Source organism: Pristiophorus japonicus, chromosome 1 (assembly GCF_044704955.1).
Source record: "Pristiophorus japonicus isolate sPriJap1 chromosome 1, sPriJap1.hap1, whole genome shotgun sequence".
NCBI classification, from domain to species: domain Eukaryota; kingdom Metazoa; phylum Chordata; class Chondrichthyes; family Pristiophoridae; genus Pristiophorus; species Pristiophorus japonicus.
Genome location: NC_091977.1, coordinates 79,644,973 through 79,662,642, shown reverse-complemented (window position 1 = coordinate 79,662,642; position 17,670 = coordinate 79,644,973). Strand labels below are relative to the sequence as shown.

Sequence of the window (17,670 nt, the reverse complement as noted above, 5' to 3'; positions counted from 1 at the left end):
ATTAACAAATAAAATAGAAGGAACCCTACACCTAAAGCACCAAGACCAAAGTAATAAGCAATCAATAAATAAAAAATTTAAAAATAGAAGGAACACTGCACCTAAAACATGAAGACCAAAGTAATAAGCAATCAATAAATAACAAATAAAAAAATAGAAGGAACCCTGCACCTAAAGCACCAAAATCAATCAGTAAACAACAAATAAAAAATAGAACTCCTACCTTAGGAAATGTAGCGGACCGCTGCTGAGGGAGGGAGAGGAAAGGCTGGTCTCGGCGGCATCTTTATAAAGTAGAACTCAAACCGGTTTGTTGTTTGCCCCTCAGTTGGCCTCCATAAAATGGGACTGCACATGGTCTTCATAGGCAGTTTGTCTGTTCTCTGGAAAGGTCCTTTAGCACACTGGACACTCGTAAACAAAGTGCTTCACAATGTGCTGTTCGAAATCAAAGTCCTCCAGGTTGAGCGGGAAGACGACCTCACACACTAGGCACTTTTGGCTGTTGATGCTCTCCTCTTCGGTGTCCTGTGAATTCTCCTTGCCATCCTGGCTCTGCACCAAGTCAATGCTCGCACCGGTCTGCGATCCTTCAATATCAGAGTGTGTGGCAGGCCACTCAGCCCGGGATAGGGATGGCGTGCTTTGGCCCCTCCCATACAGCTTGCAGCGGCGTTTGCCGAAACCGCCTGCCAGGAGCTACAGCACATGCGCGCAGATTCTAGCGCGCATGTGCAGAGGTCCCAGCACTGTTTTCAGTGCCGGGACCTAGCTCCGCCCCCCTATCTTTCTTCTGCATCACGCCAGCTCCACAGACGGCCCGAGAAGCCATGATTGGAAGGATTTTTTTTGGCGTTGCTTCTGAGGTAAAATGTTGGCGGGGGGCTCGGAGGTGCGCCGAAAAAACCGGAGGGCCAAATTTGGGCCCAAAGAACCTTTCTTTTAACCCAAAGAACCGCTCCTTTATCTACAAAAATAATTATGCAATTATCACTGCAACTATTACCTGTTGGTCTGACTGGATGGTTTTCTTTGTGAACAGAAAGATGACCACTGGTCACTTGATTTATCTTGAACAGTGGCATTCAGTGGATAACTAATAAGCTCCTCTGTGTCACAAGACAGTTCATCCCAACTAGGACACGAACTCTTTAGGATTCAAAAAGATATAAATAAGTATTATTTCATTTGAAACTGAAAAATAAAATCAATGCCGTCAGATAATATTTTTCCCCTCCCATTTGCTTCTGTAGATAAGATTGTTGCAAAATGTATTTCCTGCATTAAGGAGGAAAGATTACTTTTAATCTACCAAAAGTGGAAAGAAGGGTTAATATTCTCTCCATTTTTTAGTGTAGTTAAAGAGGTGAAATCTGCAAATGCTGCATGGCTCTGCATTTTTTGTCTCTGATTACCTTAGCTCTAAGTGAGAAACCCACTGAAAATTAGAAGTGATAAATTCTATTGCAATGAAATCGGAAGTCGATGTAGGGCAGAGTCTAATTTTGCCCAGCCAACCCAATGTGAGCTATCCTGGTCACAATTTCCAGGGTCAACCTAATGTAAGTATTTGAAACAAGCTCCATTGACTGATACCTCAACTGTTGGGGGATGGGAACTAGTGTCTTGCTCCAGGATTTAATGGCCTCCAGCAGCTGAAAGCTACAGGATTTAATGGTCTCCAGCAGCTGAAAGAGAGATATTGAGGAGAACTGATTTGGAAAAGATTGGGAAAAGTTGGTTAACAATGATGCCTATGAGGTCTGCAGGAGAACAGAGAGCCATGAGATTCATAAATTAAGTTATCAAAAAACTGAACAAAGTTAGGGTGAGGAGAAAGGCCCTGTTTGAAGCAGAGCTACACAGGTCCCAAGAAGAACTGCATGGAACAATAGAAGGATTGGCTCAGTCAGACAATGCCAATATCCCATAAACAGCAACTCATTGCTGGAAAAACTGCAACAACCTTATCAAGTCAGGCAAGATGAGAGGAACCAGCAACACTTTCCAGGAATGCATATCCTAAGCATGTCTGTTATGTACAATTGCCTTCCTGTTATATTTTTTGAGTTTTCTTATCCTTTGTTACTCGAGATATACTTTAGCTTCTGTCTTTCAGCAAGTGAGCCCCTGCTCCTTACACCCTCAAGATTGTTCAAACTTGCTCTGATGGCTAGATACATTAATATTGTGCCCTGGGTAACAAACATAAACTCCTTGTTGAGATTTATTTCAGTTACTGATTCTGTCTCATGCCTTCACAGAAACCTCTTTGCATCTTTGAGAAGCATCATAATGACACAACACTGAGACCTTGATTTTGTTTGCTATAATTGCCAATTGAATTCCTTGATAGATAACTGAACAAGCAAATAAATAACAGTAATAACATAACATAAATATTGTATACAATAATATGTTATATATATGTATGCATAGTTATTACATTATGCTAAGTCCTCATATATATAAATATAATAAATGATTTGCAAATGCTACACTGAACTATATTTTATAATTAACTTTTATACATGTAGATGTTTTCTTATGTTCTCACCAGTGTTTGGCTAGCTGATTCTCATCAGAGATCCTATTCAGGCCAACTCAAATTCACAATTCCAGGTCAAACTTAAAAATTGTTGAAAAGCTCTAGGGTAATAAATGCCCGAAACAATTATCAGGGATCCATGGAATTGGAATAATTATCTCTGCTTACCTTAAATGCTCAGGAGGCATCATAGTGCCATTTCTATTCCCAAGTTTCACCTGGAACTGTTTCTTCACTCACAATTTTATATGTAATCACCTTACTAAAAGCCGTACAATAGCTTTGTGCATGCACCTATCACCACACCAATTATGGGCTGCATGCATACATCTGTGTAGTGGATTTTGTCTTACGACCTTTCCTGTTTACACCTAAAAACAGGGTGGTAGCAAGACAAAAACTGTTTAGGGGATTGACCAGCTAATTTGCCATTGGGTGTCTGCCTATTCCAATTTTCGTTTTAGGTAGCCAAACCTCCTGCTGGAAACAGGCAGGGGGCTCACTAATATACATAACTCAAGATCAAATGCCAGTTTTCATCCCAATGCCATTTTTGCCTCCACTAATTGCTACTAACAGTTCCACAATCTGCCCATAAATCAAGGGCAGCACAAGCCAGGAGGCGATTTAGTACATCGATACTTAAAGGAATACACATCTGCTCTCAGATAAAACATTGGGGGGGCCCGAAATTGCCCCCCTCCATAAACTCCATTACCACCTCTAAGAGGCAAGAATGGTGCAGAGAGGCCTTACCGACTGGGGGCGGATAAATAGGCTGACCTTTCCGAAATTGCCCCGGGCCGGAAGCAGCGGGAAAGGGTTACCTCTTACCGACCGGTGCCGACCCGCTTTCCGACCCCTGCGGGAAATTGCTCCGTGGCAAATTTCCCTGTGTGGAATTGCCCGCGGGAGCGGCGTCGCCGCCGGTCTGTGCCACTGACAGCTTTCTCCAATGGTCAGCTGTCTGTGGCTGGGCGGAAAGTCTGCCCTTAAAGGGGAGGTCGTGCTGCTGTCTACTCCATTTTATTTTTTATTGTCGGCCGACTGCCCACAATTATGCTCACGGGTTCGGCAGGGTCGCCAAGAAGCAGCCTGGCACGCCCTCTTGGGTGCCAGGCCATTTGCCTGGCCGAAAACCTCCCTGGTGGCCCAATGGACCTAACCAAAAATTTTGCAGATTTCAGCAAAAGGGGAGGGACATTGTGACGCATCAGTGCGATGTGGCATGTCCACGTCACGCTAACGTCATCGCTGCAAGGGCACTTCATCCCCACAACTGCCACAACATCCGCCCCGACTGAAAATTTTTTTCTAAGTCCTGAACTTTTCTGGATTTTCCACCCCATGGATTGGGGTGGAGAAAATCTTTTTAAAAAACGGTAAAACGGTAGGTACGCCCCGTTTGGGGCGGGGCTCAATTTTTGGCAGACTTTAGGATTTTCTTTTTACTACTTACCTCCTACTATGCCAAAGTGATTGTTGTGGCTGGGCAACATTCTGAACTCAAAAGGTGCTTCTGGCAATGCACTTTTTTCTTCCTGGTGGAGGGGTCATTTTGGCAACTCCACTGTGGCTAGAAGATGTGAACGAGGAAGAGGAGCAGCAACAAGAGAAAGGAGCAAACAGCGTCCTCAACTATTTTGATGCCTGGACGGGCCTTATGGCGTCCTGTAATATAGCCCACAAAGAGTATACAGGTTTGCTGTTTATTGCACAAGGACAACATATGAAGCCACATTGGCGAGGACCTTCAGCACGATAAGGGAGTGGACACTGATGACATAGAGGGAAAAAGAGGGCTGGAGCTAAAGGTTTTCAGCAGCAGTTCATTGAAAAGCATTTCATCTGAACATTCTCTGCTCTGCTGAATTAACATTTACATCTAGCATCTGTCCCAGTCCTTCCAGCATCGAATAATCTGCATATGCGTAAAGACCAACATTGATATTCATGTCAACTACATTGCGGGTTCACCAACTACTAAAGCAAATTCTCTGTATACAAGGATTTCAAAAAGGTTTATAATTTTACTGTTTTTCACAAAAATTCCCACCCGGTAATTATCACTCAGGTGTAAGGCCCTAAGTGCCTATCTGAAGTGCTCTTTCTCTACTTGTTTTCCTTTGAAGTTCCCACTTCAGCATGAGAGTTCGAAGGCTGCTGTGACTCAGTCAAGAGTGTTTGAGATGTTCGTGATCGAGGAATTATAGGAGTTCGGACCTAATGGCCCGGCTGCAGACTGCAGGAACTCATCAGTAATGGCTTTCTGGCACTGAGGTGGGCATTGGTTGAGGGATGGCACTGATGTAAACAAACGATCATCCTAAGGAAGGGTAACATGTTGCCTTCCCAATTCATGATTGCCTCTGCTATCAGGCTGTGGCTCAACACTACCACTGTGGGAGAGTAGACTGTATATCTGTGATCAGACTGAAGAAACTAATCCTATGGTTGAGCCCAGAGCCTACATGGTTCCAGTATGAGCATCTTTGCGAGAAGCTACTACAGGTGCAGAACTCCGAAAACCAGAATTGTCCGAAAACTGGACATTTGCGCATCCCAGATGGAGTCGTCCAGACTTACTGTCCAAAAACCGGACATTTTTGAGGCGGCCAGGATGGCGACATTGGGCAGCGAGGGACAAGGAAACCGGTAAAAAGCATAGCGCTGGGGTGGGCCGCGAGAAGCGGAGTGAATCGGCGAGCAGTTGGGTCCGAAATCCGGAGAAGCCCGAAACCTGGCACAGATTCAGTCAAGGATTCCAGATTTCAGACTATTGATTTTCTTGACTGAAATCCAGAAAAACCCAAAAACCGGCATGGATTTGGTCCCAAAGATTCCAAATTTCGGACGTTGTACCTGTACTGGTGCAGTAAGGGCCCGGCTCCAGCACCCATTGAGGTGATTACATTCTTCATGATTGACTGAAGAATGTCGATGCCATGCAACACAATCACACACAAGTTGGTAGTGGATTCCTCCACACTTTACATAAGCACATAAGAAATAGGTGTAGGAGTAGGCCATACGGCCCCTTGACCCTGCTCCGCCATTTAATACGATCATGGTTGATCCGATCATGTACTCAGGTCCACTTCCCTGCCCGCTCCCCATAACCCCTTATTGGTTAAGAAACTGTCTATCTCTGTCTTAAATGTATTCAATGACCCAGCTTCCACAGATCTCTGAGGCAGCGAATTCCACAGATTTACAACCCTCTGAGAGAAGAAATTCATCAGTTTTAAATGGGCGGCCCCTTATTCTAAGATTATGCCCCCTAGTTCTAGTCTCCCCTATCACTGGTAACATCCTCTCTGCATCCACCTTGTCATAATCTTATACGTTTCGATAAGATCACCTCTCATTCTTCTGAATTTCAACCTACTCAACCTTTCCTCATAAGTCAACCTCCTCATCTCCGGAATCAACCCAGTGAACCTTCTCTGAACTGCCTCCAAAGCAAGTATATCCTTTCTTAAATATGGAAACCAAAACTGTACGCAGTATTCCAGGTGTGGCCTCACCAATACCCTGTATAACTGTAGCAATACTTCCCTGCTTTTATACTCCATCCCCTTTGCACGTGGACCACTTCCCTTATCTCGGCAGCCTCCTATCAACAAGAGCAGGTATTGACGACGAGATCCAACACCGCCTCCAGTGCGTTAGTGCAGCCTTCGGCCTCCTGAGGAAAATAGTGTTTGAAGACCAGGCCCTCAAAACTGCCACCAAGCTCATGGTCTACAGGGCTATAGTAATACTCGCCCTCCTGTATGGCTCAGAAACATGGACCATGTACAGTAGACACCTCAAGTTGCTGGAGAAATATCACCAACGATGTCTCCGCAAGATCCTACAAATCCCCTGGGAGGACAGACGCACCAACGTTAGCGTCCTCGTCCAGGCCAACATCCCCAGCATTGAAGCACTGACCACACTTGATCAGCTCCGCTGGGTAGGCCACAAAGTTCGCATGCCAGACACGAGACTCCCAAAGCAAGCACTCTACTCAGAACTCCTTCACGGCAAACGAGCCAAAGAAGGGCAGCGGAAACATTTCAAGGACACCCTCAAAGCCTCCCTGCTAAAACAGAGAAACATAGAAAATAGGTGCAGGAGTAGGCCATTCAGCCCTTCGAGCCTGCACCGCCATTCAATGAGTTCATGGCTGAACATGCAACTTCAGTACCCCATTCCTGCTTTCTCGCCATACCTCTTGATCCCCCTCGTAGTAAGGACTACATCTAACTCCTTTTTGAATAAAGTGCAACATCCCCACTGACATCTGGGAGTCCCTGGCCAAAGACCGCCCTAAGTGGAGGAAGTGCATCCGGGAGGGCGCTGAGCAGCTCGAGTCTCGTCGTCGAGAGCATGCAGAAATCAAGCGCAGGCAGCTAAAAGAGCATGCGGAAAACCAGTCCCACCCACCCCTTCCCTCAACGACTATTTGTCCCACCTGTCACAGAGACTGTGGTTCTTGTATTGGACTGTACAGCCACCTAAGAACTTATGCTAAGAGTGGAAGCAAGTCTGCCTCAATTCCAAGGGGCTGCCTATGATGGTGACACTTTATCTTCATTACATCCCCAAGGAAATCCAGCAAATTTGTCAAACATGACTTCCCCTTCATAACTCCATAATGACTCTGCCTGACTGAATTATGCTTTTCCAAATGTCCTGCTACTGCTTCTTTAATAATGGACTCCAACATTTTCCCGACCACAGATGTTAGGCTAACTGGTCTATAGTTTCCTGCTTTTTGTTTGCCTCCTTTTTTAAATAGGGGCATTACATTTGCAGTTTTCCAATCTGCTGGGACCTCCCCTGAATCCAGGGAATTTTGGTAAATTACAACCATTACATCCACAATCCCTGCCGCTACTTCTCTTAAGACCCCAGGATGCAAGCCATCAGATCCAGGGGATTTATCTGCCTTTAGACCCATTATCTTACTGAGTACCACCTCCTTAATGATTGTGATTTCTGACATGTTGTAGAAGTTCTCTGTCAGGGTGTCTGATGCATTGAGCAATTGTTGGCACACAGAAAACATTTTTCTTTTGAAGGCTGGGCCCCTGAAGTGTGCATCTCTGTCCTCTTTAGCAGAGCTAGGACATGACCATGCCCTCCGTGTGCTGTTTCCTGGGCTGTCCTTTCCACCTGCACCTGCTCACTTGTGTTCAGTGAATCAACCAATGCAGACCCCTCTAACTCATGAGCTATATCACACAGGGTGCCAATTTTTGTGCTAGTGGTTGAAAGAGTAAGAAACGAATGACTGTACATCTTCAGGAGGATTCTCTCCCCCAGTCTACATGACTGCCTGGCCTGTGATCTGAAGGACCGAGAAAAAGAGCAAAGTGTCAGGGGTTAGCATGTAATGGCAAGGATAAGCAATATTAGACGAGTGGCAGCACCATGCAGTATCAGATTGCCTTGCTGAGTGTGTGTGTGAGAAGAATTTAAGTAGAAAGAGAAAAGGAATGGAAGAAGGCAAAACACCTTGCTATGTGTGGCCTCCAGCCTGCCCGGCTCCAATGCTGCGAGTCCTCTCGGGAAAGTGACATGCAAACTCTCAATGACCAACTCTAGACTTCCTTACTCTTCTCCTCATCTAGATTTGCTAGTGGAAGAATCATCAACCTGCCCAGAGGTATCCACCATTAAGAAATTATTAAGTAAACCAGAGGGCAATACACTGGGTGACATAAACAGAACCAGTGACAGAAGAAGCTGGTGGGGGTACATTTTGGATTGAGGTCAGGATGCATTTCCCTTGGATGAAGAACTTGGGGATCTGCTTTTAAAAGGGAACTTGCAGACCAGATTCTGGCATCAAACATGTGCTGCGCCTTGGAGAGACAGGTGTCAACCTTGGACAGATTGATGGAGCACATGGCAAGGGGCTTTCAAGGTGTCATTCATTTTCTGGATGGCAGGGGCAGTGGCGCAGCAGGATCAGCACATGTTACCCTCTCTGAGGGTGTCAGCACTTCAGCTTCCTTGTTGCCCGCTCAACCAATACCAACCACGGTGCAATCATGGCACCTGAATATTTGCATCAAAATATCAATGGTAATCTCTATGATGTTTCTGGTCATGCCATGACTTTCACTATACTCCTGCATTCCTTGGAGATGGTGGGGTTGTGGACGGATGTCATAAGCCATGTGTGAAAGGGGTAGCATTTTGCCCCGTGCAGCCATCCTGTGTATTCCTGGATGGGTGAAAAAGTAGGGGGATGGGCAAGTGTTGAAGGAATCATGGCAGCTGCCAACGAAATTGGTGCAGACTTGCAGTATCCTGTGGTGACCACACACCAGTTTAAGATTGTTGCAGTGGAAGCTCTTTCTGTTCACATAAGCTGCTGATACATCTTTTGGTGCCCTGATAGCTACATGAGTTCAGTCTAGCATGTCCTGGTCATGAAGGAAGTGGGTTACTGCTGCAAATCATAGACCTCTCATTCTGGCTGATGGTGTCCATCATGTAGGTAATGTCCTGGCCTGGCAAGGAGGGCATTGGTGACCAGTTTGATGCAGCTGCGCACGGCACGTGGAAGGGAACTGGGGCAAAAAAGTTAAAAGTGGTGGTGCCTTTGACAATCACTGGCAAAGTTTGGTCCCCTGGTCCAATAGGCGGCAGGTCCTGCTGCAGCAGGTTGTTTTGCAAACTCAATCAGCTGTAGAGTAAAATTGCTGGTCAAGGAGCTTCCGGTGGATAGGGGGCAGGAAGTTCATTTTCCCCATGTTATTTGCGTAATCTTACATATTATAAAAAGAAAAAACATTTGAGTTATAAAAATGCTGGTGGCTTAAGTTTGCAGCAAAATTATGTCGGATAAATTTTAGTACAATTAACTTTAGAAACTTTTATTTAATTTTCTGTTCCTTTTCTCACACTACAGTGCTGATATGAGCTGGTTATGGTGCTTTTGGTGTCTGCAATCTCTGCTATATTGTCTAAGTAGCATTTTTTCATGTGTGTGCTAAGAATGAGTGCTGGTGAGCTACTGGCTATGGAGCTGCATCACAGTTCATTCTGTCCTCACTTGATGTATACAGTAGTTCATGTTATAAGGTTCAGTAAAGTGAATATTGCCTGATTTTACTTCTCCCTAGCCTAGGGACATGGAGATCAATATTACGTCCCAGCTGAGATTAGTTATAGATCAAAGATTGAACTTGGGACCTCCCTGGTCTACATGTGTCAATATTACACTAATACTTACTGAATTATCAAGTGTGTGACTAATAATTCTGATGCATTCAGAATGAAAAATGACAGAAATATTAAAATCAAAATGATTTTTAAAAACTGAGGTTATTCATATTTTTTCAGAAATTGGCACATTTGAAAACCCAATAAGGTGATGTATTTACTCACCTGCAGAGATGTATTTACACTGTTGACAATTCATATTTATAATAAAACACATCAAGAACTATTACATAGAATTTACAACAAATAAACAGGCCATTTTTCCTAACTAGTCTATGCCAGTGTTTATGCTCCACATGAGACTTCATCTAACTCTATTAGCATACCCTTCTATTCCTTTCTCCCTCATGTACTTATCTAGCCTTACCTTAAATACATCTATGCTACTCGCCTCAACTACTCCATGTTGTAGCATGTTCCACATTCTAACCATTCTTTGGGTAAATAAGTTTCTCCTGAATTCCCTATTGGATTTATTAGTGACTATCTTATAATTAGTTTTGGAACCCCCCTCCTCCCACAAGTGGAAACATCTTCTCCACATCTGCCATATCAAACCACTTCCTAATTTTGAAGACTATTATCAGGTCACCCCTCAGTATTCATTTTCTGGAGAAAAGTGCCCTAGCCTCTAAGAGGCAGTAATGGAGCAGATAAGCCTTACCGACCGGGGGCAGGTGGTTGGGCCAACCGTTCCTATATTGCCCCCGGGCCGGTAGCAGCAGGAATAAGTTTCTGCGCCGCCCATGCTGCCATCTATCGGGCACGCGCCAACCCCCTCCCGACCAGCGCGACCCCCTTTCCGACCCCCGTGGGAAATTGCCCCGTGTGAAATTGCCCCGTCGGAGCGGCGCCATCGCCAGTCGGTGCCACATTGCAGCGCCATGAATAGCAATAAAATGGTGGCCGCCGCTCTTTCGCCAGCTGGTGGCAGGTCCCACAGTGGCTGCCATATTCGTATCCCCCTTTGTGCAGCTGGTAACTGGTAGCGCACAGATGAAAAAATGGTGGCGTGGTAACATCACTCAGCGTGCAATGCCAATTTAATGTCATCAACGCAAAATTTGACCTTGCACGATATTCAGCGCTGGGTCGCAGGCTGACAGTGGTGATGTCTGCACAACTTAAAGGGATACACACATCGTTCAGGTAAGGGTGGATTTAAGGTTTTGGACTGTTTTTTTTTTGTTGATTTTTTTTGACGTGCACTAGATGTGAAAAGTTTTTTTTAAGTGTGTAGGGAGTGCTGCTGGACACCTGCAAGGGCTCGGATGGTAAATGAAGGCCTTTGAGAAGACAGAACATACTGCAAATACTCAGCAGGTCACACAATACCCCTGGAAAGAAAACGAGAGAACATGAGCCTGAATTTGGCCACTGCTGGAAACGGGGCGCACCCACCTGTCCCTCAAGTTTTTACTGGCGGGGTGGATGCGAAATTCTGCTCTTTGGCTTTTTTTCGTTGGACCGGAAATCGGTCATAATGGGGATGGATTTGTGGCGGTGAGCACACTAGCGGGGCAGAAGTTGGGAGAGGGGGCAGAGTGAGATATTACATACCTCAGTGGTGGGAAAACTATTGGAAAAAATCCTGAAAGACAGGATAAATCTGCATTGGGATAGGCAAGGATTAATTAGGGACAGTCAGCACAGATTGGTTAAGGGAAGATTGTATTTGACTAACCTGATTGAATTTTTTGAGGAGGTAACCAAGAGGGTCGATGAGGGTAGCGCATACGATGTAGTATATATGGACTTTAGCAAGGCTTTTGATAAGGTCCTGCATGATAAACTGGTCATGAAGGTTAAAGCCCATGGGATCCAGGGCAAAGTGGCAAGTGGGATCCAAAATTGGCTCGGAGGGAGGAAGCAAAGGATAATGATTGATGGATGTTTTTGTGACTGGAAGGATGTTTCCAGTGGGGTTCCGTAGGGCTCAGTATTGGGTCCCTCGCTTTTTGTGGTATATATCAACGATTTTGACTTGAATATAGGGAGTATGATTAAGAAGTTTGCAGATAACACTAAAATTGGCTGTGGTTGATAATGAAGAGGAAAGTCATGGGCTGCAGGAGGATATCAATATACTGGTCAGGTGGGCAGAGCAGTGGCAAATGGAATTTAATTCAGAGAAGTGTGAGGTGATGCAATTTGGGAAGTCTAATAAGGAAAGGGTATACACATTAAGCGGTAGGCCACTTAATAGTGCAGTTGAACAAAGGGACCTTGGAGTGCTTGTCCACAGATCCCTGAAAGTAGTAGGCCAGGTGGATAAGGTGGTGAAGAAGGCATACAGAATGCTTGCCTTTATTGGCCGAGGCATAGAGTATAAGAGCAGGGAGGTTATGCTTAAATTGTATAATACTTTGGTTAGGCCACAGCTGGAGTACTTCGTGCAGTTCTGGTCGCCGTATTATAGGAAGGACGTGATTGCACTGGCGAGGGTGCAGAGGAGATTTACTAGGATGCTGCCTGGAATGGAGAATCTTAGTTATGAGGACAGATTGGATAGGCTGGATTTGTTCTCATTGGAACAGAGGAGGTTGAGAGGAGACCTCATTGAGGTGTACAAAATATTGAGGGGCCTGGACATAGTGGATAGTAAGGGTCTATTGCCATTGGTGAAGCGGTCTATTACGAGGTGGTTGGTGGAAGGTTTAGAGGGGGTTTGAGGGGGGGGGTTCTTTATGCAGAGGTTTGTGGGAATCTGGAACTCGCTGCCTGAAAGAGTGGTGGATGCAGAAACCCTCACCACTTTTAAGAGATTGTTGGATGGGCACTTGAAGTGCCGTAACCTACAGTGTTATGGACCTAGAACTGGTAATTGGGATTAGACTGGATGACCTTTTGTTGGACGGCGCAGATATAATGGTAAGTACTGCAAGGAATAGAATACGACCAGGGTGATCTCCTGAACTAGTTTCGATCGCCTGGATGGGTTGGAGAGGAATTTTCCCAGATTTTTTTTCTCCCTAAATTGGCCTGGGTTTTTAATCTGGTTTTTGCCTCTCCCATGAGATCACATGATTCCGGTTGGGGTGGAGTGTAGATGTTTTCAGTATAAAGGGTGTCGCAGTTGTGTGAGGCGGACTGATTGGGCTGGGTGCTCGTTGCCTTTCAGTCATTATTCATAGGTTTATATGTAACCTTTAGGGCTGCTGATCAAGGGCTGTGCGGCTCTTTGTCAACCGGCGCGGACACGATGGGCCGAAATGGCCTCCTTCTGCGCTGTAGATTTCTATCTTTCTAGAATTTTAACAACTTATATTTATATAGCAACTTTAACGTAGCAAAACGTCTCAAGGCGCTTCACAGCAGTGTTACAAGGCAAAACAGACAAATTTGACACTGAGCCACATAAGAAGAAATTACAGCAGATGGCCAAAAGCTTGTTTAAAGAGGTAAGTTTTAAGGAGTGTCTTAAAGGAGGAAAGAGAGTAGAGAGGCAGAGAGATTTAGGTAGAGAGTTCCAGAGCTTAGGACCCAAACAGCTGAAGGCACGGCCACTGATGGTTGAGCAGTTATAATGAGGGCTGTTCAAGAGGGCAGAATTTGAGGAACGTAGATATCTTGTGGGGTTGTGAGGCTGAAAAAGATTGGAGATAAGGAGAGGCAAGGCCATGGAGTGATTTGCAAAACAAGGATGAGAATTTTGAAATCGAGGCATTGTTTAACCGGGAGCCAATGTAGGTCAGAAAGCACTTGGTGCGAGTTAGGACACGGGCTGCTGAGTTATGGATGGCCTCAAGTTTACGTAGTGTAGAATGTGGGAGGCTTGCCAGGAGTGCATTGGAGTAATCAAGTCGAGAGGTAATAAAGACACTGATGAGGGTTTCAGCAGCAAACGAGCTGAGGCAGGGGCAGAGGTGGGCAATGTTATGGAGGTAGAAAAAGGTGGTTTTAGTTATGCCACGGATATGTGGCCAGAAACTCATTTCAGGGTCAAATATGACACCCACATTGCGAACAGTCTGGTTCACCCTCAGATTGATGCTAGGGAGAGGGATGGAGTTAGTGGTTAGGGAATGCAGTTTGTGGCAGGGACCAAAGATAATGGCTTCGGTCGTCCCAATATTTAATTTGAGAAAATTTCTGCTCATCATTATGACACACTTAGGACGGATTGGCAGCAATGAAGCGGTGGGGGGGGGAAACGGGTCACCGCCAGGATACCGCAGGAGCGGAATTTAAAAAATGGCGGCTATTACACGAAAAATCAGTGGCCATTGCACTCCACAGCTGATTTCCAGCGGTAACAGACCTTAAGGGAAGGGGCAATTTTGGCCCCCATGTCTCAGGTCGAGATGCTGCCTGACGAGCTGAGTATTTCCAGCGTTTTATGCTGTCATTTCACATTTACAGCATCCGCTTGCAGAAGGAAGGCACAGAAGAGGATAAAGCAGAAGAGGAGGATGCAGACGGAAGGATGCATCCCAGACATCCTCTTTGTCGCCGGAATATTCGGGATGGAATCATCTGCCTGCGGTCCCAGTGACCACAAGCCCAATTCCTCTTTCAACATTAGTCCCACACCTTAGCTTCCATCTGTTACTGACCATTACAATGTCCTCTTGGCCACGATGATGAAATAAAAGTCACCACAAAGCACACTTTCTAACCCACCTATATTGGCCTAGCCATCCAATGTGACATCAAGAAATCAATTCATCACCCTTATGCATTCTCTTAGTGACTGTCTCGTGTGTGCTTTTGCCTAGCCTACTGATGTCATGCAATGCTCCCCAGTGGCTGCCGCATGACTGGTGGAAGGCTGCTGACTTTCCGTGGGGAACACAACAACAGCCTTGCTAATTGACCTTGAGGAGCTGGTTGCTGGGAGTGTCAAATTTATCTTCTTCTGTTCTTGTTCTTCTTCACTTTCCTCTCCCTCTTGGTCACCCACTGGCTGAGCAGATTACATTTCTTGGGTGTGTGAAATGAGGAAGACACAAGGATGGAGTTGTAGCGACAGGAGGGCGGAAAAGCATGAGGTGCCTGCCAGAAGGAAGATATCGTATCAGGATACTGTAATATATATATGCCTGGGTTTATCTGCCACCAGGGGGAGCAACCGTCAGAGGTCATTGGGCCACAGACACACACGTGCAGCCCTTGTATATAGAGAAAGCCTTCATGTTTAACCTTCACTTTGAGAGCTCATGAAGTAGAGTCAGGTCGCACCTGAGTTCACGGTACTAAGCCTATTGAGTTATTGCATACGCAACATTTGGCGACGAGGCACAATACGAACTTTCACGCACCAAGAAAAATGAGCACCATTGGAATCTTGGAGCGATTCATGGAGGGAGAAGGCTGGGAGGATTTTATAGATCGCCTCGCCCAGTACTTCGTGGCCAAGAAGATGGATGTAGATGCTGACGCAGTTAGTCGCAGGGCGGTTTTAGAAACATAGAAACATAGAAAATAGGTGCAGGAGTAGGCCATTCGGCCCTTTGAGCCTGCACTGTCATTCAATGAGTTCATGGCTTAACATACAAATTCAGTACCCCCTTCCTGCTTTCTCGCCATGCCCCTTGATCCCCCTAGTAGTAAGGACTTCATCTAACTCCCTTTTGAATATATTTAGTGAATTGGCCTCAACTACTTTCTGTGGTAGAGAATTCCACAGGTTCATCGCTCTCTGGGTGAAGAAGTTTCTCCTCATCTCGGTCCTAAATGGCTTACCTCTTATCCTTAGACTGTGACCCCTGGTTCTGGACTTCCCCAACATTGGGAACATTCTTCCTGCATCCAACCTACTAAACCCGTCAGAATTTTAAACGTTTCTATGAGGTCCCCTCTCATTCTTCTGAACTCCAGTGAATACAAGCCCAGTTGATCCAGTCTTTCTTGATAGGTCAGTCCCACCATCCCGGGAATCAGTCTGGTGAACCTTCGCTGCACTCCCTCAATAGCAAGAATGTCCTTCCTCAAGTTAGGAGACCAAAACTGTACACAATACTCCAGGTGTGGCCTCACCAAGGCCCTGTACAACTGTAGCAACACCTCCCTGCCCCTGTACTCAAATCCCCTCGCTATGAAGGCCAACATGCCATTTGCTTTCTTAATCGCCTGCTGTACCTGCATGCCAACCTGCATGCCAACTCCTCACGGTTTGTGATCCAAAAATCTCTGGCCTCAAAGAATCTGCTCTCACCTGCACATCCAACGGAAAAGACCTATAAGGAATTGTGTGCTCTGATTCGGGACCATCTGAAACCGAAAGAAGGCATCATTATCTCGAGATATCGCTTTTACAAGCATGTTCGTTCTGAGGGCCAGGATGTGGCGGAATTTGTTGCCAACCTGAGACGTCTCGCTGGGCCGCATAAGTTTGGAATCGCGTTGGAACACATGCTGCGCGACGTATTTGTAATAGGCATAAACCACAAGGTGATCTTGCAGAAGCTGCTAGCTGCGGAGATGCTGAATCTGAGCAGGGCCATCACGATCGCCCAGGCTTGCCTGACCATAGTCGATAGTACAAAGCAGATGTCCTTGCAGAGTCGGAACTCCACGGCAAGTACTGTGCACCAGATTGTGTCGTCGGTTGGCAGAGCTGCACCTGGCAAGGCCTATCCGACTGTGTTTGCGAAACCTGTAGCTGCTCGAAGTCCGCCATTGGGCACGAATCCGATTTCACCCTGTTGGCATTGTGGGGGCAATCATCGACCTCACCAGTGCTGTTCCACACAGTATATTTGTAGAGGCTGAGAGAAAATGGGGCACCTTCAGCGGATCTGTCCGCAGCTCAGCAAGTGTGCTGCGACACACCATGTGGATGATGATGAACGATCCGGAGCGGATCCGGCAATGCAACTCGAGATACCCAAGGAGGAAGTGTATAGTGTACATTTGTTCCTGACAAAGAGCCAACCGATAATGATTGAAGTAAAATTGAACGGCGTGCCGGTATCTATGGAATTAGACACGAGTGCGAGTCAGTCAATTATGAGCCAGAGGACTTTCGAAAAGCTGTGGGACACCAAGGCCGTGAAACCCAAGCTGAGTCCAGTAAATGCAAAATTGCGTACCTACAGCAAAGAGCTCATACCAGTGATTGGCAGTGCAGCAGTCAAGGTGTCGTACGATGGGGTGGTTCATGATCAATCGCTGTGGATTGTTCCGGGCAATGGTCCAATGCTGTTCGGCAGGAGCTGGCTCAAAAAAATAAAGTGGAACTGGAACGATATTAAAGCTTTGTCATTGGTGGATGGCGCTTCGTGTGCTTAAATGCTGAGCAAATTTCCCTCGCTGTTTAAACCGGGCATCATAGAAACATAGAAAATAGGTGCAGGAGTAGGCCATTCCATTCTTCGAGCCTGCCATTCAATAAGATCATGGCTGATCATTCACCTCAGTACCCCTTTCCTGCTTTCTCTCCATGCCCCTTGATCTCTTTAGTCATAAGGGCCATATCTAACTCCCTCTTGAATATATTTAACGAACTGGCATCAATAACTCCTGCGGTAGAGAATTCCACAGTTTCACAATTCTCTGAGTGAAGAAGTTTCTCCTCATCTCGGTCCTAAATGGCTTACCCCTTATCCTGAGACTGTGACCCCTGGTTCTGGACTTCCCCAACATCGAGAACATTCTTCCTGCATCTAATCTGTCCAGTCCCGTCAGAATTTTATATGTTTCTATGAGAACCCCTCTCATTCTTTTAAATTCCAGTGAATACAGGCCCAGTCAATCAGTCTCTCCTCATATGTCAGTCCTGCCATCCCAGGAATCAGTCTGGTGAACCTTCACTGCACTCACTCAATAGCAAGAATATCCTTCCTCAGATTAGAAGACCAAAACTGAACACAATATTCCAGGTGAGGCCTCACCAGGGCCCTGTACAACTGCAGTAAGCCCTCCCTGCTCCTATACTCAAATCCCCTAACTCTGAA

General features: G+C 45.8%; 1 protein-coding gene across 3 annotated transcripts in view; it reads right to left on the bottom strand.

Annotated features, from left to right (window-relative positions):
- The window catches only part of spata6l (spermatogenesis associated 6-like), a 145,597-nt gene that overhangs the window by 30,704 nt on the left and 97,223 nt on the right, over positions 1-17,670 (bottom strand). For all 3 annotated transcript variants that reach the window (XM_070881223.1, XM_070881241.1, XM_070881231.1), the window contains exon 11: positions 1,007-1,149. In XM_070881223.1, coding sequence (XP_070737324.1) covers positions 1,007-1,149 — 143 coding nt within the window. The remainder of the gene's footprint in view (positions 1-1,006; positions 1,150-17,670) is intronic.